The 27,481-nt window shown below is 36.9% G+C and overlaps 1 protein-coding gene, 1 long non-coding RNA gene and 1 other non-coding gene across 3 annotated transcripts; 2 read left to right on the top strand and 1 right to left on the bottom strand.

Moving 5' to 3' along the window:
- Window positions 1–37: 37 nt before the first annotated feature.
- On the bottom strand, window positions 38–27,481 carry LOC100635199 (dynein heavy chain 1, axonemal). Its single transcript, XM_020000714.1, has 73 exons — window positions 27,323–27,481; window positions 27,202–27,277; window positions 26,986–27,071; window positions 26,799–26,887; window positions 26,451–26,686; window positions 26,098–26,217; window positions 25,560–26,052; window positions 25,174–25,331; window positions 24,736–24,950; window positions 21,973–22,140; window positions 21,444–21,574; window positions 21,230–21,380; window positions 20,965–21,158; window positions 20,594–20,819; window positions 20,429–20,530; window positions 20,271–20,371; window positions 19,984–20,125; window positions 19,759–19,914; window positions 19,495–19,682; window positions 19,047–19,311; window positions 18,647–18,859; window positions 18,267–18,431; window positions 17,987–18,108; window positions 17,709–17,814; window positions 17,113–17,292; window positions 16,766–16,903; window positions 16,329–16,492; window positions 16,068–16,178; window positions 15,875–15,965; window positions 14,854–15,171; window positions 14,584–14,733; window positions 14,442–14,528; window positions 14,020–14,206; window positions 13,878–13,969; window positions 13,638–13,792; window positions 13,081–13,453; window positions 12,856–12,975; window positions 12,527–12,799; window positions 12,222–12,365; window positions 11,970–12,101; window positions 11,726–11,912; window positions 11,411–11,664; window positions 11,193–11,291; window positions 10,835–11,065; window positions 10,505–10,701; window positions 10,279–10,414; window positions 10,012–10,220; window positions 9,516–9,876; window positions 8,960–9,205; window positions 8,121–8,363; window positions 7,939–8,019; window positions 7,791–7,877; window positions 7,441–7,632; window positions 7,201–7,332; window positions 6,901–7,033; window positions 6,622–6,734; window positions 5,297–5,446; window positions 5,023–5,183; window positions 4,724–4,878; window positions 4,416–4,597; window positions 4,243–4,327; window positions 3,978–4,129; window positions 3,613–3,812; window positions 3,065–3,500; window positions 2,772–2,942; window positions 2,473–2,652; window positions 2,049–2,225; window positions 1,749–1,919; window positions 1,530–1,652; window positions 864–1,016; window positions 668–763; window positions 220–565; window positions 38–159 (listed from the first exon to the last, which is right to left on the bottom strand). The coding sequence occupies exons 1-73, from the start codon at window positions 27,443–27,445 to the stop codon at window positions 38–40; spliced, it is 12,702 nt and encodes a 4,233-aa protein (XP_019856273.1). The 5' UTR covers window positions 27,446–27,481.
- Window positions 14,282–14,354, top strand: Trnar-acg (transfer RNA arginine (anticodon ACG)). Its single transcript has one exon. It is a non-coding gene; the product is annotated as a tRNA-Arg (tRNA).
- On the top strand, window positions 18,369–19,164 carry LOC109584827 (uncharacterized). The gene is made up of 3 exons (XR_002186193.1): window positions 18,369–18,443; window positions 18,971–19,024; window positions 19,073–19,164. It is a non-coding gene; the product is annotated as an uncharacterized LOC109584827 (long non-coding RNA).

Below are 27,481 nucleotides of genomic sequence, written 5' to 3'. Positions count from 1 at the left end.
TATTAAATATCATGTACGTAATAAGTAATAAGTGTTGCTAGTAGTTCAGAGCACATAAGAGTGCAACTCCTCGTTTTATCCAATAGAACTGTGGTTTAGTGGATGGGACCTCCACTGACACTACATAGTTAGTCGAGTGACCAGTAGTAGACAAAGTACCTATTTTAATAATTTTAAAAATGGAATAATTTTGTCACTATTATAGCTGCTAATATTTACCTGCTCTTGTTAGTGTTTTATACACTGGACATATGTATATCCCACTGTCTGGTTGCTTCCTGTTAGCAGTTGGTATCAACCACATGACTGGCATGTCAGTGTAGAGTTCTTTAGGACGAGACTCGGCTAGCTCAAATTGATCAGCGTCCCAGCAAGATCCCTCAAGGAATAACCCATATATATAGCAGCCATTAGCCGGTCTTTCTTTTAACTCGCTCACGTCTTCCTTTACTATTTTAAAGTCAAAGGATATTATGTCTATGGAGATGATGGCCTTCCTGGCATAGTTTTGAAGTGTGCCGGTTAAGAAAGCTTGTGGGAAGAAGAATCCAGAAATCCAAAATGCCTATGAAATAAAAATATTAATCACATTTACATGTACTTGTGATAATATGTCTGATATTAACAATAATACATGTAGTGCATGCTGTTTTAATTATTGGCTTACTGGTGGTATTCCATTATCAATCCAGCCAGTAATGAACTCAATTCGCTTCACTAGATCAGTAACCCAAGATGAGAGTGGCTTTAAAGAAGGATAAGCCTACATAAAGGTACACATGTACATGTACATTTAAACAGTAAATGCATAAGGTGTAGATTACTCTTTATGTACATGTATTAAAATACAATATATAATTTACTTTATTAGCCCAGAGTTGAGGTACTGTGTTATTATAAAGTGAGTTGAACATTTTCTCCAGCGCCTCGCTCATCACTACTAAACCTTTCAGTGCTTTGAGGAGATCCCTCAGCGTTCGCTTTATAACAACAAGTAGGTTATTGTAGCGTATCACCTAATGAGAATAAAATAATAATACATTAATACAGGATATTATCATACTGCATTATACAGTATGTACTATTATAGTGTCAATGGCCCTTGTCAAATTTTTGAGTAACTTTAAAAATTCGTAAAAAATTCAATTTATATCGGAATCAGCTCAAACTTGAAAAATAGCATAAGAACATGTATATCTATTAGAAAAATTTATAAAAGTGGAAAATTCTCTCTAAGCCATTTTGACAAAATTTGGCCGATGACCCAAGGCTATAGCCTTTGGTATTCGGCCCAATTTTGGAGTAACTTTAAAAATTCATAAAAAATCTAATTTTTATTGGAATCAGCTTAAACTTGAAAAATAGCATAAGAACATATATATCTATCAGAAAAAAATTATAAAATCAAAAATTCTCTCCTAGCCATTTTTGATGAAATTTACCCTGTACTATAAATATAAAGCCCATGATTTTTGGCCTGTCCATCATGTCAATTTGTCTAGCATGTGGTGCATGTATATATATTGTACCTCTTGTATTAGGACAGTGTTCATTGACTCCTCATATTTGACTGGATACTTCTCCATTACTGGCTCAAGTTTAATCGGATCAGGAACACTTTCCAATATATTCTTAGCACTTTCCTCAACAACCTAAAAATAAAAAAACAAAAATAAATAAATAAATAATTGCAAAATAGAAAAAAAGAGAGATAATATAAAAACTCATGTCCATGTACATATTTGTACCTCTTCTCTTGATGATCCACCAGCAGAGGAACTCTTTGGTTGGAGTAGTAGGATTGATGCCATCATGCTGAAGGTCTCATTCTGTGCATAAGTGATGTTTGCATTGTCATGTAATCCAAATATCTCCGGAGTATCATTGATTGGTAGGCCACGTATATAATTCATATAAGCCTATTATTAATAGTATAACAATGGCTTTTAGCTTATACATGTACATGCATGAACAAACATGTAATTCCATTTATCCATTAGATTATATACATGTACATATATTATAGATGTACATATAATGTTATAAACCTCTTGTTTAGAGCCGGATTCAATCTGATGATAAATGCCAGAGATTGAGAATGAGTGGCCATCAGTGAGTACATCTGGTGAATAGAAGTCATTGAGTATGTTCATGATGCAGCGCCTGTCCCAATCATCAGTAACACGACCGCCATAATTAATGTGACCGGCAGTATACTTCAGTACCTATACATTGTATGATAAATACATGTACATGTATGTGAAATTTAGTTTATACATGTACATGTATGTGTACGATGTACAGTGCATGAATCAGTGTCATAGCATTTTTAGAACTGTACATGTACATGTATGTACATGTATAAATGTAAGAATAATCATTCAAAAGACTCTCTCATTACATGTAAAGCTGTGTGTACATGTACAGTATGATTGCTACATTGCACTATGTACAGATTAATGGTGTTTCTACCTTGAAAGGTATTTCAGTGTATTCGTTAAGGAACATGTTCAGTTGACTGATGCATATCCTCAGGTCTCCATCAGTGAATTCATAGGGTATGTTGAAACCAAGAGCACCAAACTTACGTCTCTCGAGTGTAACACCATGAAAGAGACAGAGGGAGAATAAGAGATGCTTGAACTCTATTGCCTGTGAAGAACAATATTTTATAATTTACAAGTATTATCATTACTACATTTAATACTTTTACTATCAATATAAATGTAAATACACATGTACATGTACATAATAATTATTATTGTTGTTACCTTTTTATTTCCATCAAGGAGCTCCTCATTAAAGCTGGTATATGATTTGAGAAGGTTAGCTTTTATGCCCCGAGGAGGCTCTACTGTCATTTTGCTTCCATTCTGCAATATTGATACTGGGAACTTTGGACTCGGCATGCTCGTCAACCACAAACGAAAGTCCCTGTGTACCTAAAAATTAAAAAAATATAATTATTATATAAATTAAGGTATCAATTCAATAAGCTCAATAATATTTGGTCAGCTTTAAGATTAAAAAAAATTCAATTGTATAAAAATAGTCATTTTCTTACGGCTTGTGGATCAATTTGTTCTATAAGTCTCTCAAGAGAAGGCATCCAAGAAGGAGAGAGATGACAATTCTGAAAGAAGACCCATTGTCCTCTATCCATAGCGCTTCTCATCATAGCTTCAGCACGAGGTCCCTGTCCCTGCCCGAGGGAAATGGCGCTCAGTTTACGCTGGAACTTCATCTCTTCAGCAAACTTGTATAGGTCAGCAGCAGGGTCAGTACCTTGGGAAAGAATGAAGATGAGAGCGGAGCTAGGGGAGGAGTCTTTATAGGCGAGCCTGAGGTCGGCAGTTTGTGGCTCAATGAACCTTTGACCGATCATCTCAGCCACATAGTCTTGTACTGCGTTGGTAATCTTATCTGCTCTTATGCACCTTAGAGATAGTAACTTCTGAAACGAGTTAAGATCAGTGTCCCAATGACCTGGCAATGGCTCCCTAAATAATAATACATATGCAATAAAGTAATTGTAACTGTACATGTACATTTACATGATGTAGCTGTATTGTGAATACATAATATGGTCTCAATATTAATGTGTGTATGTACTTGTGTGGGTTTGGACTGTCGAATATTCTTTTAAAACCTTCAGAGTGCTCTCCAAACTCGTCGGCGAAACTTGAGAACTTTGGTAGAGCAGGAAGAGTGAGTACTTCGGCCCAGGCTCTCTCGGAGAGCCACTCGGGGGAGGGGTTGGGTATCCTATTGGGGATACTAGTACCACCAGCTATGAGGTGTCTCCATTCATTCTATAGAACAAAATCATGTGAAAATAAATACACAATTACATTGTACATACAGTGCATAAAATGTATGTACATTTATATGTTTAACAAAATAAAAGAATAAAATTAATACACAATACATTGCATGTACAGTGTACAGTGTACATGTATATTTCTTCTAGTTCTTACCATGTCAATTTTGTTGTCATTCATTAATATACGGACAGTGAGGAGGAAGGCAAACAATAGCTTGTGCTTCTCAAATAGTGACCGACAGACATTGCAGTATAAACTGAAGGTGAAGTAGTCATTAATGTGAACAATACGCTCGGGCAAATCATCTAAATAAATAAAATAAATAAATAAATAATAATGGTATACTACAGTATACATACATGTATCATGTATATAAAAGTAAATATTATCAGAAAAAATTAAAAAACATGTAGAGTACCTGATGTCTCAGCATTAGCAATACTGCCTAAGAATATACCAATAAACCATTCCAGTGAATACTGGTACATGGGATCAATATTAGCCTACAGTGTGTAGTAGTATGCATTGTGTAGAAGGAATAGAATATATTATTCATTTATATTGTTCTTTTTATCTCTCTCTCTCTCTTACCAAATCAGTGGTACAGAAGAAGAGTAATTGTGTCCTAACAGCCACTGGTATGTACTGACTACGTGTCAGATCAATCTCTTTCTCCGTTTGTTCAGCGTCGGCTACTTTAGCTTTGATCTCTCCAGACTTGATCTTTGATGCCTCCAGGATCTTTATCAAATCAACATCATCAACAGGATTACCTGTACAATACAATATAAAGCAGTTAAAAACATGAAAATATACATGTAAATAGATTATAATCATCACGATTACGCATAATCATAATAATTATACTGTACTTGTATTGTACTACTGATTTCTCTTACCTTCAGAGTTTGACAATCTAAAGAGGATCTTGTCCTCAATTTCTTTAAGCTCTTGCTTCATCTTAGCATTAGATACAATGAGTGCATTCTTAGCCTCTTCTAGATCAGGTCTCTCTTCAGCTACAACAATACCAAGCAACTGATCCTCCAAACCACTAAAGATATCATAAATAAATAAATGAATAATAATAATAATAATAATAATAATAATAATAATATAAATGTAGCACTTTAATGTCTCCCCCTCTCTTTCTCTCTCTTCCTTTCTCTTCTTCCTACATGTGTATGTCTTCTCTTACCCAGGTGATAGTGTGAAGTTCACTAGAGTCACTTTGGTTGATACTTCAGGAGTGTAGTGAGGGTTGGGCAGTTTGGTAGTGATGTACAGCTTGAAGTCATCATGATAGGGTATGATAGAATCACCTAGTTTAATGACAGTACTACCAGCTTGCTTGAATGTCTGTAATGAAAATCAGAGCTCATACATGTAACTGTGTTAAGAATACATTAAAACTGTGTTAAGAATGCATTAAAGTATGAATCAAGCATGCATTAACAGTGTGTTAGTAATACCTGTTGCAATAGTATAGGCTCTAATGCTGGATCAAGCTCTTCTCCAACATTCTCCAGTAAGCATGGCTTACCAAACCTCACTGCATTCTCTAAACTTCTCAAGAAATCCTTATTGGTGAGCTTTAGGACATCAAGATTGTTCTGTTTCTCCTACATTAAATAAAAATATACATTGTATAACAGCATTGTATAGTATACTGCACATCCAGTACAGTATAATAAACCACAAAGTTTTTATAAGTGCATAGGTGTAAATTTGACACTTCCTGTGAGCAGACAACCCACGATGATATGAACTGGTAGTCTGCATATAAAACCAGCAGTCATGCCTCATCAAATTGAATACTTATTTGTTGAGCAAACAAAAATTTTTGGAAGGACAGAAATGTCCTGCATTAATAAACAAGAGTATAATTATTATGTAACATGACAATGTACATGTACATGTAGGTGGTATATTCTTAAAGGATCATGGCATGGTCTATAGTGATGGGTATATGGTAATGGTACCAGACTTTTCCATTTTGGTTTGATACTAAGTAGAAATTAAGTATAGGTTATACACCGAGGTCAAGGTTTCTATGGGATTTATTTACCAAGGGACGCAGTCCTGAGGTAAATAAACCCATAGCAACCGAGACCGAGGTGTATAACAGACTTCTACCATGCCAAATCTGTAGCTAAGAAACTGTCCATGATTAGCAAGGCTTTATAAAAGCACAAGGCCTCTTTACTTCTTTGTATCTTCTTAAAAGAAACGGGAAAATCTCTTCTCCACTCGCGCCATGTGTGTACAGTAAAACTAAACACGCCCAGAACATGCCTTTCCAATTCCACTCCACCCAGTAAGAAGTTTATCACATGGCCCAATGCTTTTGAGGCTCTATTTCTTTCTTTTCGATGTTCTTTGCTGCTTTCTCTGCTAAAAATGATTACTCCTGACGCCATAGCTATGCTTCGAGGTAAATAATTAGAAACCTGTTTGCTCCCGGGCTGTCCGCGAGGTAAATAACTAAGAAAACCTGTTTGGCGACTTTAATAAGTTGGCTATATTTACCTCGGCGAGGTAAATAAGCAATTATATTTACCTCGTATAACGCAATCTGATTGGTCAATTGCAAGTAGGCATGGTAGAAAATAAAATAAGCTGTAATTTATAGTGGATACGTCTATTATGATGCTAGGTGTCGCAAGGCATGGTCAAGGTAATACCAGGATTTGGCATCAATTCCTGATACCTTAGGGTGAGTACATGTATCACTTGTACAATGTACATATCATGCATTGTACAAGTACAGTAGCTCTTACTACTGCCATTCACTTACCAAGTTCTTGATCCATTTATTAGCTTGTCCCTGTGGATCAATGTACAATGGCCAGCGACGGGAGTACTGGGTTATAACACCATTCTCAACTGAGAGTGTGTCACGAGGCAATCCTATGAAATTAACAAATACATGTAAAATAAAATACACATACACATGTACACATGAAATTACTGATAAACAGACAATATTATAAAAACTATCATTTTAAAAATAAGAATATTACTGTATATACATGTACATGATTATTATCATTATCATTATCATTATTATTATTACCAGCAATTTGCCAGTTCCTTATTTTAACAGGGTCACCCAGTGTAGCAACTAGTGTTGGTGATGTGCTGTGTGGCACTGAATTTGACACCAAGTCTTGCATCCAGACATCAATAAGATCACTCCTGTATTCACCCTATTAACAATAAATGTATTATATATATATACTGTATTTACTTTTTGTACATAATACTTAATACTGAATTTTTGTGTTTTATCTATTATTTATGTGTATTATTCTTTATTCTTTAGGTTATAATTTTTAAAAAATAAATGTGCATGTATATGCATAATTATGCTTACAGTAAATGCTCCCAGATATGCGACACAACCTGATGATATCATCACATCCCCGACAATGTTCTTTAGTAGCTCGTCGTCAGCGGCAACAGACTCCGCCCATCTCACCTTCTCATCTGCCAGTCCTCCAATTAACTACATGTACAGAAATTCATCATAAAACCATGTAATCATAGAAAAAAAACAAAAACTCATCAATTTTGCATTTTTGCCATTTTATTTACATGTACATGTATTTCTTACCTTTTCAGCTCTAGACAGTCTTGCTGTACAAAGTGAACATTTCTCTGCCAGTTCCTCCTTCTTTGCTGTAGTTTCTTGGTATTTTGCTTGAAGTGACGCAATACCTTCCTCCACTTCTCTCAGTCTGTTCTTTGCTTCATTCAATATACTTACGGTCTCTTCTAGTGACGCCTTAGCTTCAGCCAGTCTAGCCTAGGAAAAAAAGAAAAAAGAAATTAATACATGTACATGTACATGTACATATGCATGTACATACAGTGTATACATCTACATGTAGATGTATTTTAATGTGGTCTATCAGTTTCTTATTACTGTACATGTGTATGTCACTCAATTTCTTTCTCACTTACTCTTTTGGGAGCAACTCCTTTAGCTACAAAGTGATACTTGTGCATGGCTCTCACCCACTGACATATTGATGTGCAAGCCTTTGATACCTACAATACAATACAATAGGATAACAACATGAACAATGAACAATGAGTCTATTCGTTATACTTTTGATATAGCTTGTGGCGTAAAGTCATCATTATCAATGTAAGGTTGTATTAGATGAATAACAGAATCAGGTATATTGTCCTAAAATGAATAAGACACAACATAATAATATACAGTACATGTACATGTACATGCATTACTATAGCTAGTGTACATGTCCTTTAAGAATTAATTTTTCTTACCTTGTCATATTTGAAAAGACCTTCTAAGAATTTCGTAGGATCTTGTAACAGGCTCTTACCAGGGTCCCAATAGTCGTCAACTTTAGTACCCATCTTCTCCCCGGCTACCTTCTTAGGCTTCACTTCTTTCATGATACAAACTGCTTCGATGACAAGCCTCACTCCGTGTGGCGGTCGCTGTAATGCACGCACTTCTACAACGTCGTTCTTATTGAGTGACTTTAAACTGGCAAGAGCAGCATCCTAAAATTATTATTTTAGATGTGAGATGCAGTATTATATTGCCATAAATGCATGTACATGTAATAAAAATTTGGGAGTGATTTTGGAGCCATTTTTGAAAAACCATGGGCTATAGTCTTACAGTAGGTATTTTTCAGAGTTTTGGCATTTTCTTAAAATGGCCGTAACTTGAAAATTTTAGCTCAGAATCAGTTCAAACTTTCTACATAGCATAAGTACATCAATATGTATCAGAAAATCTAATAAAAAATGGGGGTCAATTTGAAGTCATTTTTTGGAAAAAACCATGGGCTATAGTACAGGGAAATTTTCAAAAATTGGCTCATTTTTGAAATGGCTGTAGCTTGAAAATTTGAAGTCGGAATCAGCTCAAATTTTCTACCTAACATAAGGTCATCAATATGTGTCAGAAAATGTAATAAAAACTTGGGGTGATTTTATAGCCATTTTTCAGGAAAAACCATGGGCTATAGCTTTTTCAAATCTCTCTTTGGCCATTAAATTTTATAGCAACTTTATACATGTAAGTTATACATAAATAGATGACCATGAGCTAAAATGTACATGTACAGGTATATCATCATTATTTTGCCTACAAGAGCTGGTAGTGCTTCATCAAGGTCTCTCTGAGCATCATCAGCAATAGCTTGAGTTTCTTCGGCCTTCATGTTGGCTTCCTTCTCTTCCTTTTGTACGACTGTCTTTGTCTCTTCAGCCACTACCGTGTCCTTTTGAATCTGTTCCATTGTCTCGTCAGTTTCTATCTGTGCCTGCTCCAGCAATGGCTGCATCTCTTCCAACTCTAACTGAAGCTTCTGGACCTCTTCAGATGTACTCAGGAGCTACACAAAGCAAGTACATGAACATGTGCATACTCATAATGAATGGGCAACAAAGCAATAACTCCAATGTATGTGTACATGTACATGTACATTACAATACTAGAGTACAGTACATACATGTACATGTATCAGTAAAGGCATCAAAATGTAATAAAATTAGAGGTGCTTTAAAGGTACATGGTAATTTATTATTAACATGTAACATGTAAATGGTTACATGAATAGACATTCATACAAGTACAAGTACATGCATGTACATGTACATACATGTATACATGTATTTGTCTCTCTTCCCCTCTCTTTCTCTTACCTTATCCAGTCCAGTTTTTGTCCTATTCCTTTGTGAACTAACTTCATTTATTTTCATTCTCAACAGTTTACTGAATGTACCCAACAGTTCAAGGTAACTCGTTGGTGTCACATAATTGTGACGGGAAAGCTCAGCCAGGAATTGTATAGATTTCTTAGCCACAGACTGATGAATGGCAACACAAGATTTAACCAAACCATCGATGATTGCAGGGTCCTCAATCTCCGTTATTTCATTTAAAAAGTTTTTAGCGACTGAATGAAGAGCCTCATCAGGCCATTCACTAAACCAGTCGATAGTACAACAATTCACTAATGAAGGGAACTGTCTTAGCCTTGACCTGAATACCTCACCAATAGGACTATTATTATCAAAAAGAAATAATAAAAATAACACAATAAAAGCCTACAGTAATTCTACATGTATCTACATGTAAATGTACAATTATTTCATACATGTATGTGCTAACACCTATGGTAATTCTACAAGTGCTAACCTCATGCATATAACAATGTGTATGTTGTTCCTGACTCTCTTGGTGTAGGCAGAGAAGAGGTTAGTCTTTGTTGGTTGCAAACCAGCATCAAGGACAACTGGTTTCATCCCGTAATATATAGCATCAAGATCCTCAAATGGATATATGTTAGGAACGTCACCGGAGTTAAGAATATTGTTGATATCTTCAAGAAATGATTCACTTTTGATCTATCAATGTGTACATGTACATGTATATGCAATAATTAATGGTAAAGGATGGGCTTACTTGAGTGTCACTGAAAAGGAATACAACTGGTATATTCTCAAGGCCAGCCTTCTTCATACAGTTCTTAATGTCTTCCCTCCATTCAGCAATGCCATAGTTCTTGGATAACTCAATCTGGAAACACTCATACTCCGCCCTGCACATAAAAATGATTATATATTAGCTCTACTGAAATTGTAATATTAATATTAACAATAGTACATGTACATGTACATGTATATCTTACATGTGAGCAGAGAGTCTGGTTAGACTCTGGCGGCCACTCCCCCCCACTCCGAGTAAGAGGGCGTTACCCAAAGGCTGACGTATGATACGTGATATTCTAGTGACGTGTTTGATTGCGTCAAGAAACAGAACCAGTTTCATCTGAGCCGTGTTCACCTGATTGTAATCGTCAAGAAACTCTTCCATAATACGAGTGGCCTGATAATTAATAAAATAAAAATAAAATTGATTTATTAATTTTTTAATTATGAATTTACATTGTACACTTGTACATGTACGTGTACTATGTACTGTACTTTATTGATTCAATAAATTAATTTCAAAGGCTCACTTTTGAAACATCGTTAATTTCCTCATATATTTTAGGGTCGGCGTTAGGGTTCATAAAGTCCCCGTACAATATGGTGTCGTTGCTGAGCACTTCTTTAGGATCGACGCTGAAGTCAGACATCTTTGATCTAACCATGGTCTCAAACCAAGTCCTGTCCTCATTGTTAACAAGACGATCCTGAAATACCCTACAACACTCGTGGTACCATAACTTCAGTAAACTAGGCACACCCTAAGGGCACAGGAAAGAAAATAAAGCAACAATAACATGTAATGATACAGCACAATCGATGATAATAATAATAATAATAATGATAATAATAATAATAATAATGAAGGATATATTTGTTGTATCGTACCTTTATCGTGTGCATTGGTGCCATTAGTATCCCTTGGAAAACTTTTGAGAGATCCCTCAAGTTAAAAGTGTAATGTGACTTAGCCGGAGTAGGCAGTAACTACATTATACATGTATTAAAAATATACACATGATACATTTTAACTGCAATTTATAGAGAGGAAGGATTTCTGTACATGTACATATATATGTACATGTACAGTAGATGATCCACCCTACCTCAGTAGTGATTGTATTGTAGACACTGATGGTAGACTTTACAATGAGTGGGACGAGATTAGCAGAGTCTTCAAAAGACGACATCCATGACTTCAAGATGACGGAGAATATCCCAAACTGAGAGTTCTCTTCCAGTTCAGTGAAGGAGAGGTAGTTGCAGTGTCGACTGAGTCTTGGGGTCAGGGGGTTACGACCCCCTCCAGGGGGTCCCATTGCACACACAAAATTGATATCGACAAGCTTTCTGAATGAACCTACATGTACAATAAAATAATTTTATACATGTACATGTACATGTATGTACATGTATCTTACCAATTGCTTTTCTGTCATACCATCCCTTGTGGTCCATCCATTGTCTGATCAGTTCAATTGGAGGCTGGGCCCCATACACCTCCAGTTGTGGCATGTTTAGATCATCAATGAAGAAGACAAACTTCTTTCCAAGAGGAGGACCAAAGACACCTTTACGCCTCTTGTCAAGTTTAGAATCTATAATATCCTAGGAAAAAACATTATTATAATATTATTACTTTTAAAATTTATTATTCATAAATACTTGAGTTTGATTGGCTGAGGTTTGTGCAGAGAAGGAGATGATGTGACAGAGGTAGTTACTAGGCATAGTCTTGAGGAGCTTATCCACAACAGTCAGTGTCTTGCCAGTGCCAGTAGGACCGACACACAATATCTGATTGTGAAGAAATAATCTTAAAACTAAGAAAATTTTCCCCGAGAATACATGTACAAGCTAGTACATGCACACCGACCAAATATACTAAAATTTTACACATGTACATGTATTTTGTACCTGTTTCTCATTAGTTAGTAGAAGCTCAATGAGGTATGAGGCTCTAACTGTATCAACAGTTGGTACAATGATATCTGAATACTGCATGTTAACATCAAGGATGTACTCATCTCTATCATCCATCCAGCTCCGCCATGATATTGACTAGAGAAAAGAGAGAGAAAAAAGGAAAATAAAACAGAAATAAAATTGTCCTAATTCTCCTAATTTTAAAGAATACTAAGCAATAGCTACAAGCACATGTACATGTACACATGTTCATTGTTCATGTAGGATAAGATATAAGAAGAGAGAGAATGGCTAACCCTCTTTTTGCTTTTCTTGTCTTCCTCCTCATCTTCATCAGTTTGTGTTTTACTGGCCCCTCCATCATCAAGTACATAATCATACACTGAGCTGTCCGCTGGAAAAGGAAGGCTAATGTTCTCCTTTTCGCACTTCTCTCTCAAGTAGGTGGAGAATTTCTGTCTTGAGGGTCCATCGCAAGTTCCTCCGATACTCCAAACAAGAGAGAATAAGAACCATGGCTCTAGCAGCTTAGGAATAGCAGCAAGCTTCTCTTTGGGAGTAGTCTCGCCCTAAATGATGTAGAGCGTACATGCAGACTAATGATAGGATGAAAGGGAGAGCTCACTTCTTTAGGTATGAATGGCTTAAAGAAGCAGTCAAGTATCTTTGTGATAGAGAATGTTAAGTTCCCATCCACTGAAGTCACTATTTCTTTAGCATTAGATCTTATGAACTTTATACTTGGCTAATAAAATAAAACAAAATAATAATAAAATAATAAAAATACATGTATATGTGTACATGTATTTGTATGTAGAGTAATAATTAAAATATTATAGTTCCTTATTACCTCTAAGAACCTGTTAAACAGGGACTCCAGTGTATCCTTATGCGGTACAATGGCTTCAGGAAGATCCCTCAGCCAGCACTTGATGAAAGGTCTCAGTCCTAATATACTCGGCTCCAGGTACACCATGCCACACCTACTCACAGTCGCTGGACTAGCTACAGCAAGATCCTGGACTTCAAACATCATTGTCATGGCCTCCGTTAGTTTTATAATTTCCCCAGAGCTCAGACAGAGTTTCTTATTATCGTCTAGGACAGTGTTCATGTTTTCTATCCACACGGCGTCCACTGGTCCATCAAATACGTACCATTTCTTGTCCGATGTTCCACTACCCACGCCTTGACGTACGAGTGCAGCCAATATACCATCAGTCCTGTGTAATAATAATAATAATAATAATAATGATGATGATGATGATAATTTTTGTTTCACATGTAGTTTTATTTAATACAAAGTATTTTGTACATGCATTATTATGATCATTGGAAATTTTACCTTATAATAATAATAATAATATTAAAATATTAGTACATGTACATGTACAGTAAATGATTTACCATTCATGAGTTAGTGCATCAAACTCTCCATACAGTTGACCCATAGTGATTGACTTTGGATTGAGTACATAAGCATGTACTATCTCGTATGGTGTGCCCCCAGGAGTGAACTTACCCTTTAGTGCAGTAAGAGCTTCCTGCAGCACTTCATAACACTGGGAAAGAGAGAGAGAGAGGGAGAGAGAGAGAGAAAGAAGAGAGAGAGGGAGTGAGTTAGCAAAAGGGAATGTTTCTTCTTACTCTTGTCTTTCCAGATATGGTAGGCCCCACCAACATAAGCCCGTGCCTAACGACTGTAGTCTCGTACAACTGGATACACTTTTTAACAAACCCTATTAACACAATTACTCTCTCTCTCTTCTTTTCTCTCTTTCTTCTTCACCTTCTACATCTTCCAATCCTTTGTTAGCAATGCTAGTCCTTATGCTCGTGTCAAGGTCGCCGTAATCAATTGGAGTGTCACGTATCTTTGGAAACAAGTCAGAGACGATCCCATTGAAGAGTTTGAGATCATCTTGGAGAAACTTTGGCACATTTACATCCCTTATGGCTCTTAGAACAATGAGTTCCTGTGAATAAAGAGAAAGGAAATGCGCTTCAATTATTAATAAAATCAGATTTGATGACCACCCACAAATGTGAACGGCCCTGTGGCCCAACGGATAAGGCGTCTGACTACGGATCAGAAGATTCCAGGTTCGAATCCTGGCAGGGTCGGGCTAGTTCTAATCTTTTTTGTTTTTTTTCTTTTTATTTTTGGGCACTTTTACATGTACATGCATGTATCTTTTTTGCTGAATCTACCTCATCCATGGTTGGGTTTTCTCTTTTTAAGTTTCCTGCAGCCGATATCACAGTCTTTACAGCACGCATACCAAAATCATAATGATCCTAAATACATAAATACCATCATTATATTGACTATTATCATAATAATTAAACTTACTTGTGAACTCAATTGTTCAGATGATAGCTTGAAAGTAGTCACAATCTTCTTGGCTAGTGTCTTGGCATCCGAGAATCCAAAAGAGAACAACATTATCTCGGCAATCATTGCATAGTCTGGCACCATCATAGCCACTGGACGGAACAAAGCCTAAACATTGGTCGATAATAGATGAGACAATGGTAACATGGTAAAGTACGGTACATGTACATTATATCAACATAGACAGTGATGAAATGTGTACTGTACATGTACAGTATAATATCACACCTTTAGATTATCAGGTAGTTCAGTACGGCCAGCATAGCCAGGATTCATAGTGACAAAGACAGCACAGGAGGCCTTGAGTGATATCTCCATTCCTTCAAACATGAATCTCTCCAGCCGCTCTTGCTGTGCTATCTGTATCGTCGTGATCTGTTGTGCTACAACGGATAACACTTCAATGTCGATACGATTGAATTCATCAAAGCAAGCCCAAGCACCAGAGCTGGCTAGACCTTTGAAGAACTTGCCCATAGCCATGAAGTCCAGCTGGTCAGAGCAATTGAATACAACGCACTGTATCGCCATTGCTTTTGCTAAATCCTGAAATTAATGGACAAAGAGAAAGGACAATAAGATGGAGAAATTGTGAGAGACAAAGCTGGTGTATTATGAAAGCATAATTAGATTGCATGCTTGCACATCATAAGTTTACATGTACATGTACCATAGTTACTGTAAGATCAAAGGGACCGCCAGGTGGTACATAGGCCATGTACACCTAACCGCTGCCAGTTAACGATATTCACTGCAAGATAATGAGATTCATTGGAGTATGTACATCTGTAATGAAATTCATTGGGTGAGTTTATCTGTAATGAGATGCACGAGAGATCTGCGCATGCTCAGTATCCAGCACGTGGCAGAAAATGGCAGCATAGTAGTAGGCTAGACCCAGCCGTTCGCCACTGTATTGACGAAAATAAAGCTCGTGCAGAGATAAATGCTACAGAGAAGTTCCAAGAAGGCCTTTATTGTTCTGTCAAGAAGTAAAAGAGAGGGATAGAGTTTGATCTCCCAGCAAACGAGCAAAACGCGCATCCGTCCCTGGTAGATCCCATAGATCTTACAGCAAATATAGCACATATTATATGAACCATGGTTTCTCGGTGAGTATCAGTAATGTAAGACCTTCGCCCCTCGATGTCTGCCCTCGGCTTCGCCTCGGGCAGACTCTCGGGGCTCAGGTCTTACATTACTGATACACACCTCGAAACCATGGTTTATATAGTACATGTACACATACCTTTACTGTCTCTGTTTTCCCGGTACCAGCAGGGCCGGCAGGGGCTCCACCAAACTTGAGATGAAGGGCACCAGTTAATGTCAAATAGCACCTACAGGAATAATGGAGGTTAGAGCAACTTCAAAACATGTGCATGTACATGGATCAGCATGTACATGGATCAACATGTACATGTACATATACTGTATTGTACCTATCAGTTAAAGGAGTAATGACCAAACGACCTGTATTACCCAAGTACTCATAGCCATACAGAAACTCTGCATTAACTGCTCTAATGAACAAATCATCATTCCAATAGTATCTAAAAGAGAGAGAGAGAATGTAAGCTTAAAATGTAAGCTTAAAAATACTGTACAAAATTCATGCATTATACATGTTTGCATAACTGTATGCATATACAGTGTACATGTACATGTATGTACATAAATTATTGTATAATCTAACTCTGTACCTCAGTTGACTGATCCATTCAAAATCATTGACATCAGTTACATTTTCGTCCACCATGTTGCTCACCACATCTCGTGCATGGACCTCAATGACAATCAATGCTGAGAGTATCATGCGACCCAATTTACTGAGTTTACCCCTCACCAAACCAACAAGATCAGACAACTACATGTATGATAAAAATTAACAGTAAAATTGCTAAGTATCATATTAAAGATCTCCTGCTAAAATTGGTACAGTGTAGCCTCTATATAATGGACACTTAGGTAAAAGGAAGTACAGAGGTGTCCTTTATGTGGAGGTTATTTTATACAGTAAGGAATGTAATTGGTACACTAGGTGCTGTCTGTTAAATGGAGGTGTATGCTGAAGAGAATCTCCATTAAAAGAGGCTATACTGTACAGATATTAGAAGTGGGTTCAAGGTATTGGATGTACTTGTTTAAGCATGTCTTGGTAGAGCTCAGGCAGGACTCCTTTCTCTAGTGCTTCTGATACTTCAGTCGTCCACACGGTCTGACAATCAGCAATGACAACCTGCCCAGGCCACTTGAGTACCCACTCAGTACGAGGGAGCTGCAAAAATAAAATAAATAAAATAAAATAAATAATAAATATATGTACATGGATATAAAAATAAACAAGACTATTCACAGTGCATATAAAATGCTTGATAATTTGCAATATTGCATACATACATGTACTGTACATTAATGCATAATAAGTGCATGCTTATATACACATCAAAATAGCACAATAATACACTCTCATTCCTCATTCATTACTTTGTGATAGTCCTCCAGTGAGTCTCTTATTATTTCTTTCAATGACAGTCTCATCAGTTTCTCTACCTCTAGCAGCCAGTCCTCAACATTGCCTTTAGGATAGAGGACATTGCAGAATGGAACCATCTCACCCTCTCCTGAATACATCTCTGTGATGGCTAGATCCTCTTCAAACTTGAGCTGCAGAGAGAGAGAGAGGGAGAGGAGGAGGTGCATTTTATGCAAAAGCTTATTATAATGATATTCATTGTTGTACTTGTACATTGACCCAGCCCACATCCTTCACTGAGTATCTGACCCACAATGATATGAAGAGGTTACTTGGGTATATAAATGACAGACACTAATAGGTTGAGTTATCAAGATCAAAAGATGAAGGTTACAAATTTTTGGAAGGGACCTTCTGAGGTCCTTCCTCACATACATTGTATATCAATAACAATAATAAAATTAATTATACAGAATTATCTAACTATGCATATACATGTACATGTACATGTATATGTAAATCCAATCTAAAAGTATGTACACTGTACATGTGTACTACTACAATACATGTCATTATATGTATTGTATATGTACATGTAATTATTTACTTTTGCAATGTTTTCAAAGCATTTTCTCAAGTGAGGCTGAACTGCTGTTGGATCCTTTGTCTGTGAGAGAATTTCCAACAACTCATCATCAGACAGAAAGTAAAACCTAAAAAAAAATAATGGTTAATGAAACTTGCATTTTTATTCCCTCGCTCTCCCTGCTCTCTCTCTCTCTCTCTCTCTCTCTCTCTCTCTCTCTCTCTCTCTCTCTCTCTCTCTCTCTCTCTCTCTCTCTCTCTCTCTCTCTCTCTCTCTCTCCTCTACCTCCCATTACTGACCGAGGGAATGAGAGTCTCTTTGTTTCCAAGTACTCGCTGAGTCCTTTCTGTACCTGGTCCAAGAGTTTGTTGCATTCTCTCAAGTTGTCAAGCAAATGATTATCAGGACAGAAAGATATCACCTACACAAGACAAGACAAGAAATACACTAGTAGCTATAGGACATCAATATACATGTACATGTACATGTACAATGCATGTACATGTACATGTAATTGTAGTTATTTTGGAGTCAATTATTGAAATAGACCAGTACCTATAGTCCAACCAGTACAATTACCTTTGGGTCTTGCTTTGCATTGTTCATGATTTTCCTCCAGAGTCTGTCCATCGTTTGGTATCTCTTCCCTTCCACTGGTAGCTGGCGGTTGATGTCATCAGATGAGAATATCGGCTCCAAATAGAGCCAAGACCTCTGACACAGAGCCCATTCTTCCAACACATCCTATCATATACAGTATGTACATGTATATCATAATTATAATGTATTGTATTGTACATATACCATGCATGTACATGTACATGTGTTTAATCATAAGGTATTGTACATGTACATAAAGATGCATTACAATGTACATATACACATGTACAGTATATGTATCTCATAGTAGTAGTAGTACTGCTTTGAATGTACAGTACATGTACATGCATACACTTTACTTGTGTAGTTCTCAGTTTATTCTCCCACGTGACAATCCTTTGCTCAAATGGTTTCTTGTAAGGCGAGAAAGACATTGCCTGTGTCATTACGATATGGTCATCCAGCTGCTGTGCACTCTCCTCCCCGCTCTTCATGATGTACGTACCAGTCTCCTTGTAGGCTGATATCTCCATTAGGACATTCTCCCATTCTGACTCCATTTTATCCAATGCCTATTAACAAATACAATGTACATGTACATGTAGTAGTAAAAATCAGGAAATTTATCGTGTTGAAATCCTTTGTGGATTAATTTTTGTGCAATTTTGACATTTTTATTTTAGGATAAAATTTTGCAAAATTAAAAGGAAATCTCTACTAAATTTTATGCTATCAAGGTATAAATTTCATTGTATTTACCTGTTCAATTGAGAATTCCTTTCCAGCTACTTCAGCAACTTTACTGATGGCCTCTATGTGATTCTGTAGTCCCATCTCAAGACACTTTGAGAATGTGAGGTTCGACTTTGGAAATATCTGCATCCCCAGCCCGTTGGAGAGTTGTTCCCAGTGCCTGTTCCTCATTCCTGGGTTCCTCAGTCCTTGGATCAACGGTATGTACGGACGGAACTCCTCAATCTGTTGCTTAACCTCTTGAGCTACATTCAAACAACCAGGGATATCTCTGACAGGAAGATAAAGAGAATGAACTAAGTTATTGTATTTTAGTTTTTGGTATTGATGCATTACATGTACATGTAAATGTAGAGACAATATAATTTTATTTTAAAATAAAAATTAAATGTACTAAATGTACATGTACTGTAGATTACATAAACATTTCTCTCTTTTCCCTCTCTATACTAACTTGAAATGCTTCACTGCTTTATGCATGGTTTTGAAAGCATTCTGTACATTATTAGCCATCAGTTCAGGGTCAATGTTAGCCAGTGAGTCATTCATCCAGCTCTCCTGCCACCTGCTCCAATCAGCAGCTGTCAGCCAAAGGTTCTTGTACGGCTCAAAGTCTTTCAACAATCGACCAATCTTCTCATACTACAATAATAATAATAATAATAATAATAATATTTAAAATAAAATACATTATGCTGTGATTATTATTATACTGTACTTGTGTGACTGGTTGTCCAAATAGTCTCTCCCTTTGGTTGTAGAGCTGTGCTAAGGTCTGGCACTCTTTGAGGTTCTTCACAATACGACGGACTTCATTAGAAATCTCCTGAGCACGAGATAGATCAGTGTTACCTGAAAACCCTGCGACTGCCATCTGTAGGAGGGAGAGGGGGAGAGAAAGGAGAGAGGTTGAAGGTGGTTGGGATAATAAATTATTTCTTGCCTCCAGTGAGTCCAAACGATCTTCAAAGCTAGCCTGATCATTTTGAAGGTTCTTTTGAAACTTCTTCTCATTTTGTTCCAGCTGTTGCTCAGTGTTCTCAATTTGATCATACACTTTCTTAGGGCCACTAACAGCACTCCACCTGTACAAATAGCGAAATAAACAATAGCTAAATGTACATGTACAATGATATAAAAGTGGGTAAATAATGCTGCTGGTACAGTATAGTACATGTATACATGTACAGTAAGTGTAATTACACATGTATATCAAAGTTATGTACATACTTTGCATCAAAGTCCTCATCAGTGAGTGCGTAATAGTATTCTTCTAGCATATTGTAGTCGGACATGTTTTGATCAATGAGCTTCTGATGCTCTATCACTTGCTATAATCAAAAATAAAATAAAATAAATAAATAAATAAATGAATAAATTTGCGGTACCTCTGGTATTGTCTTTATGTATTCTCTTGTTTCCGTTAGTTCTTCGATTGTGTTTGGTTTTTCAAACAACCTACGACTTATCTGGCTAAACTCTTCGCATATCTTTAAAAAAGAGAGGAGAAATAAATAAATAAAAAACAATGTGAATTATATTAAATGCTGTACCATGTCAGCATCTTGACGTAGTTTCTTTGCTAGGAAGTCGAGAAGAGCCTGAGAGATGTCCTTGTGTTTCTTGGCTAGTCCAGTCCGTACAGTGTCAACGTTGATGTAGAACGGGCCAATGATAATGTACTGGGGAAAGGTGGCCTCAATGTGAGCCTTTAGTCTCAAGTGCTCATCAATGAACTGCTTAATCTGAAGACTCGTGTACTCACCTTCACTGAACTCCCTGAGAGAAGAGAAAGAGAGAGAGAGAGAGGAAAAAAGAGAGAGAGGGAGAGAGAGAAGAAAAGAAAGGGATACAAGTACATTAATTTGTGCATTTACATTGTAGAAGAATACAATAGAAAGGAAATAGAGACAGTATAGCATACTGTATATAAGCTTTGATATCTTTGTTCAATAAGCTGAGGTGAGGTATAAACTTGAGGGCGTATGCCTTCAGTGGTATGGCTGCCTTTCTAATGGCGGTACACATCCTGTCCCTCTTCTTGTCAACCTGAGGCTCGTGAGCACCCACAGACTCTAGCAATGGAGTCACCGGCCAAAAGAGTCTATCAACAATGAACTACAGGAACAGAAAAAAAGATAATTTAAATTCAAAATTTAAAATTTAAATTATAATAGTGTAAAGCTGACTTTCTCCAGTTGAGGTACACTCTGTGTGCTTTGTATTCCTCTATCAAATACTGTTACAAGCATTGACTCAAAATCCTCCAAAGGACACGAATAATGTGAACCAGCTTCATCCAGCACCAGCTCCAAATAAAACAATGGGCCATACTTGGGTCTATGAAAATAACAACAACAACAACAACAATAATAACAACAACAACAATGTATGCTGTCTTACTTGTATGAGCTGCTAGTAAGGTCGTCTCCCCACTCAAAGTCATCAGTGAGGTCGTTAGTTGAGTGACAAGCGTCTTCTGCCATTTGAACAAAATCAGAGAGAGAGTTGAGAACTAGTGACCTCAATGCATCCTAACATTAGAAATAATGAAAAATGTATGTGTACATTCAATGTAATAATAAATGCATGCATACATGTACAGCTCAAACTTTCTGCATTAACATACAGTAATACTACAGTAATACTGCAGTAATACTACAGTATTACTACAGTAATACTACAGTAATACTACAGTAATACTACAGTAATACTACAGTAATACTACAGTAATACTACAGTAATACTACAGTAATACTACAGTAATACTACAGTAATACTACAGTAATACTACAGTAATAATACAGTAATACTGCAGTAATAATAATGAAACTTTCTGCATAATAGTAATTGGCATTACATAAAATGCATTAGAACAATTACACTACATGTAGATGTACATGTAGATGTACATGGATACAGTGTATCTTACCTGCATTGCAAACTTAGTAAGTTCCATCAGTTTCTTGAGCTTAGAGCCTTGATATACCTCCCAGTTGGACTCTTCAAGGTTGAACCATCCCTTGGATATATCAACCAGGCACTGATGTATGGAGCTACGGAGTGTGGGGACCCATGTCTCCTTCAGATAGGTCTGAACCTAAACAATAGCAATAATAATAATAATAATAATAATAATAATAATAATAACAATAATAACAATAATAACACAGTACACCTAACAATGTATGTACATGTAAATGATGCAATGATGGTGATGAGTATAGTGTTAAGATAGTAGGAGTGGCTCACTGTGGTTGGATTACATGATAGATAACAGATTAATGGACTCATTTACTTTAAAAGCTATTATCATAACATCTAAGAATCAGGAGATTAAAAATGGCAGCTAAACCAGTTGTATTTGTGATTGGTGCCTCAGGTACTGTTGGATCAGCTACCATCAGTGCATTGGCTGGAAAGTATGCAGAGACTGTAGAGATAAGAGCTGGTACACGTGATCCTGATAAAGCACCTGATAGTATTAAAGTTCCTGGTGTTACCATTGTACAGGCCACAATGGGTGAAAAAGAACAACTACTAGACACATTTAAAGGAGTGGATGCACTCTTCATTGTAACTCCTCCGGTTCAAAAAAGAGCTCTCATGGTTATGAAGACAGCAGAAGCTGCCAAAGAGGCTGGGGTTAAATTCATAATGGCCGTGAGCACACCACCTGCAGCTGATCCCAATAAAGCTCCGTTATTTGGAAAAGAATTTCATGAAATAGAGGTAAGGCTCTCAAAGCTTGGTGTTCAATATTGCATCCTGCGTCTACCTGGTTTCATGGAAAACTTGTGGGGCTACAAAGCCACCATTGCAAGCCAGTCTACCTTCTTTGGTCCTTTGGCACCAGATACCCTCCTAAGGACTATTAACAATCAGGACACTGGTAAAGCAGCGGCAGCCATTCTAACGGACTACAGCAAACACAATGGGAAGACCTATGGCCTGTATAGTGATTTCTACACTAGCACAGATGTTGCAGCTGCTTTTAGCGAGGCATTGGGTAAAGAAGTAAAGTATGTTCAAGTTACAGTTGAAGGAATTGTAGAAAGAATGAGAGGACGAATGGAAGACTGGCAGCTGGAAGGTTTAAAGGAATTAATGACACTCACCAAAAATGATGATCCTCTTCTTGCTGAGCAAGCAGATTTTGATACCCTGAAGTCTCTCACTGGAGAAGAACCCACCACCATGAAAGAGTTTGTTAAGAAAATTGCTCCAGCTTTCAAATAAAAAGACAAATTAACATTATTATTGATTAGTAATTTTAGTAACTATTGCTATTAATCTATAATTATTATAATATAAATGTATTAAGCTGCTTCTTTTTTCTCTTTGTTGTGATGCCCTTCCTTTTTGTGAGGTGCAAAAGTTCACATCAAGTCATTTCTAGGCTATACAGTGTAAGAGGATGTTTATAATAAATATCATCAGTAATTGGCTCATTATAAAGCAAGTCCACATCCTGTTAGACTGCTATAAGGGTCAGAGTCAAGCAGAGAAAGAAATAAAGAGGATACAAGGCTATAGAATGGCAGCTAAACCAGTTGTATTTGTGATTGGTGCCTCAGGCAAAATAGGATCAGCTACCATCAGTGCATTGGCTGGAAAGTATGCAGAGACTGTAGAGATAAGAGCTGGTACACGTGATCCTGATAAAGCACCTGATAGTATTAAAGTTCCTGGTGTTACCATTGTACAGGCCACAATGGGTGAAAAAGAACAACTACTAGAAACATTTAAAGGAGTGGATGCACTCTTCATTGTCACTCCTGGTACTAGCGCTAATAGAGCTCCATTCACAATAGAAACAGCAGAAGCTGCCAAAGAAGCTGGAGTCAAGTTCATAATGGTCGTCAGTACACCTTATGTTGTATACCCTAACACACATGATATGAAGCAATTTAAAGAAATTGAAGACAAAATCCCACAACTCGAAGTCCCCTATTGCATATTACGCCTCACTCCTTTCTATGACAACTTCTGGGTTTACAAAGAGAACATTACCAGTGACTCCATATTCTATGGCTCAGTCTATTCAAATGAAAATGCAGCAGTACTTGATACTACTGATGCTGGAAAAGCAGCAGCTTCAATCCTAGCAGACTACAGCAAGCACAATGGAAAGACGTACCAACTAGCAAGCGATCGGTACACTAATAAGAAACTTGCTGCCGCCTTTACTGAAGAACTGGGTAAAAATGTCGAATATTCCCGAATACCAACTAAATCCTTGAAGCAGACAGTACACTCAAAAGATTGGCAGATCATTGGAGCACTTGAATTTGTGAAGATTTATAATGATGGAGCCCCTGAAGCTACTGAAGTAGATCTCAGCGTGTTGAAGACTCTGACTGGAGAAGACTCAACCATGATGAAGGAATGGGTCACTAAGAATGCTCCTGACTTTAAATAACTTACAAGAATATCTACTGCACATGTACACGTACAAGTACAAGTACATGTAATAATGAATGTCATAATTATAACAGTTTATAATGTCAATGTATAGTATATAATCATCATCATTTCTTAATAAATTAAAATTACCAAGAATAGTGTCAAGAAACTGATGATGCCAATACTATAAATCTAGATATACATGTACACTATACAATAAATACATGCAGTATACATGTACACATGTACAATGTACAGGTACATTCATAATTCATCCAAATGTACTTACTTGCATTGTTGCTTGACCCTGTGCCTGATCAAACTCCTCAATTTTCAAAGGTTTACCAGTTCCAGTGTGAAAGAGCTCCATCATTGTCACCTTATCACACTCCACCGTCACATTCTCAAGCGATGAAATGACCTCGGGGACCGTGAGTAGGGACTGGAACTGAAACTTCTGACGAACCTTCTCAAATGGAAAAGGAGGCACATCTGTATGCTTCCCTGCAAGATACAAAAAAGATATAATATGAAGGAGAAAAGAACAATAGCCAAAGCATGCTTCATGAGCTGACAAAGCAACTTTAAAAATTCGTAAAAGATCCAATTTTGATCGGAATCAGTTCAAACATGCTACACATCATTAATGTGTACTGGGTATGCATCATAAGAAATATAAGAATGGAGACTGGATACATGTATTTGTAATTCAGTGTACATGCATTACCTTTATCAGGTACTTGTGTAACTTCAGTTTCTGGGAGTGTTACAAAAGGGAAGGTGACAGGATTACCAGTGACTATCTTATCAAAGAGTATCTTGTTCATAGCTCTCGTGAAGTCAAGACCAATCTCCTCCGAGAGTGAATCAGCATGAGAATCAAGACTTTTATAATAAAAGACAATAATGAATATGTACTGTACATGTACAATGTACATGTACAATGTACATGTATTAGAATAAAAGAAAGATTATGTAATAGTATAATAACAAACTGTAAACTTGCTACTTCACACAAAAACTTTTAAAATGTAAAACCTCATAATAATACACTTAGTGTATGTACATGTACAAGTACACGTACATGTTACATAGTACATACAGTACCTGTACCTTGGTTTTAGCAGTGCATCACTGGAACGAGCAAGAGTAGTCATCTTGTTGAGTGAGTCTGTATCAATGGAGCCACTGTATTCATTGAAGGGCATGCAATCAATGTAAAGATGATATCTTAAAAGAGCCTCAGTCTCTTGACGCAACTTGTACGCACTTGAAACTCTCTCGGCAAACACCAGGGGGTCTTCTGCCGAAAACATTAGTCTGATACGAGGGACCCAATATTGAATAATGCCAGATCCAGAAGTAGGAGGTGCTTCATCACTTTCCTCACTGCTACTCCCGTCACTGGACGAGGGAAGAGGAGGAGGAGGGGGGAGGGTGTAGTCCTTCGGTAAGTGAACCCTCTTCACTAAATACAGTTTAGAGTCGCTCCGATAATCAAGCATACCAACGTCTGTCCACTCATAGCGAGGTCCAAGAGGGGCGGAGTCACCCATAGGAGAAACAGGGGGCAAGTTACGACCACCTATTGGACTTTTGTATCGTCCTATTAAAAATAATTAAAATAATAATTATTATATATTTAATTTACTTGTAGGTCGATGAGAAGGAGGCGGGCCAGTGGGAGGAGTTACTGTCCTGTGAGGGAAAGGCTCCAAGACTGGGATAAGAGCTTTAGCAGGAACTGGTTTCATTGTACCATTCTCAGACCCTAGCAATGAACATGAACATAGCATTGAGAATAATGTACATGTACTGTACAATTATGAGTAATAATAATAATAATTTTCATAGTTTACTAAGGCATTATTATTATTATCATCAATTTCATTTTTATACCCATGCATGTACATGTAATACACATACATGTACACATAATTATACACATCTACATATAACAGTTGATACATAAGAGGTAATACACAATTGCACATGTACATGTACCTAATGCTAGCCATTCTTCTGGTGTCCTACAATCAAACTCGGTATCATCAAACACCTCCAGTGGTAGGAAAGAGGGAAAGGTTGGTGAAGGTGTTTTGACTCCATTGCTATTAGTGGTGTTGTTATTGATCAGCGAATGAGAGGTGGTATCAGCTACTGGCATTAGATCAGCCGAAGTGATCCCTTTCTCTTCTAGTAATTTACCAATGTCTTGCCGAGAGAAAATACGTTTACGCCTAAATTATAAAATAATAATAATAATAATAATAATAATAATGATAATAATAATAATAATAATGATAATAATAATAAAATAACAAAATGACAGTTAAGTCTCTTTGTATGTACCTTTCGATTTCGACCCTCCGTGGAGTTTTTCCACTCTCTACTTTATAGGGTACCTGTACCTTTGGGTCCCAGGCTTTCTGTGAAAACTCCTACGTGTAAATAAATGTACACAAAAACTTGAATCATATTTATTTGAGATTTTAAAGGAGTATATGTAGATGTACATTACAGTGTAATGATTCCTTACATCATCACTAATCAGTTGAGTGGTTGGTCCATAATCTTGTGAAGAGAGTAATGTACTGAAATTATCTGGTGTCTTGAACTTTGTCACTATAAATATAATACAATACATGTGCACATGTAATGATCGATGTTAAATGCATGTAATTAATCAATTAAAATAATGTATATAATTGTAGTACATGTACATTAAGAATGAGACTTAGATCATTTTGCTCACCACTAGGCAAATGCTGGTCCATTTGTGACACTGTCACTATGTTTGGCAGCTGGGGCTTGGGTCCATGATGGAGTCCCTGGAAAGAAATGGATGGATTGTCATGTTCCATTGTTTGTAGTACCTGTAGATGACTCCCTGCGGCCACATTGGTCACTTCTGAGTAAAATCCACGCTGAAGTCTTCCTCCTGGAAGCTTCTGTCCTCCTCTAGGACGAGTAACCGTGCCAGGTCTAGTGGAACTCATGGCAGAAGAGGAAGAGAAACTTTCTCTAGTGCCTCG

The sequence above is a fragment of the Amphimedon queenslandica genome, unplaced genomic scaffold (genome assembly GCF_000090795.2).
Source record: "Amphimedon queenslandica unplaced genomic scaffold, v1.1 AMPQUscaffold_13161, whole genome shotgun sequence".
Taxonomy (NCBI): Eukaryota; Metazoa; Porifera; class Demospongiae; order Haplosclerida; family Niphatidae; genus Amphimedon; species Amphimedon queenslandica.
The sequence above is the reverse complement of the archived record's forward strand: the minus strand, read 5'-3'. Positions and strand labels throughout refer to the sequence as shown.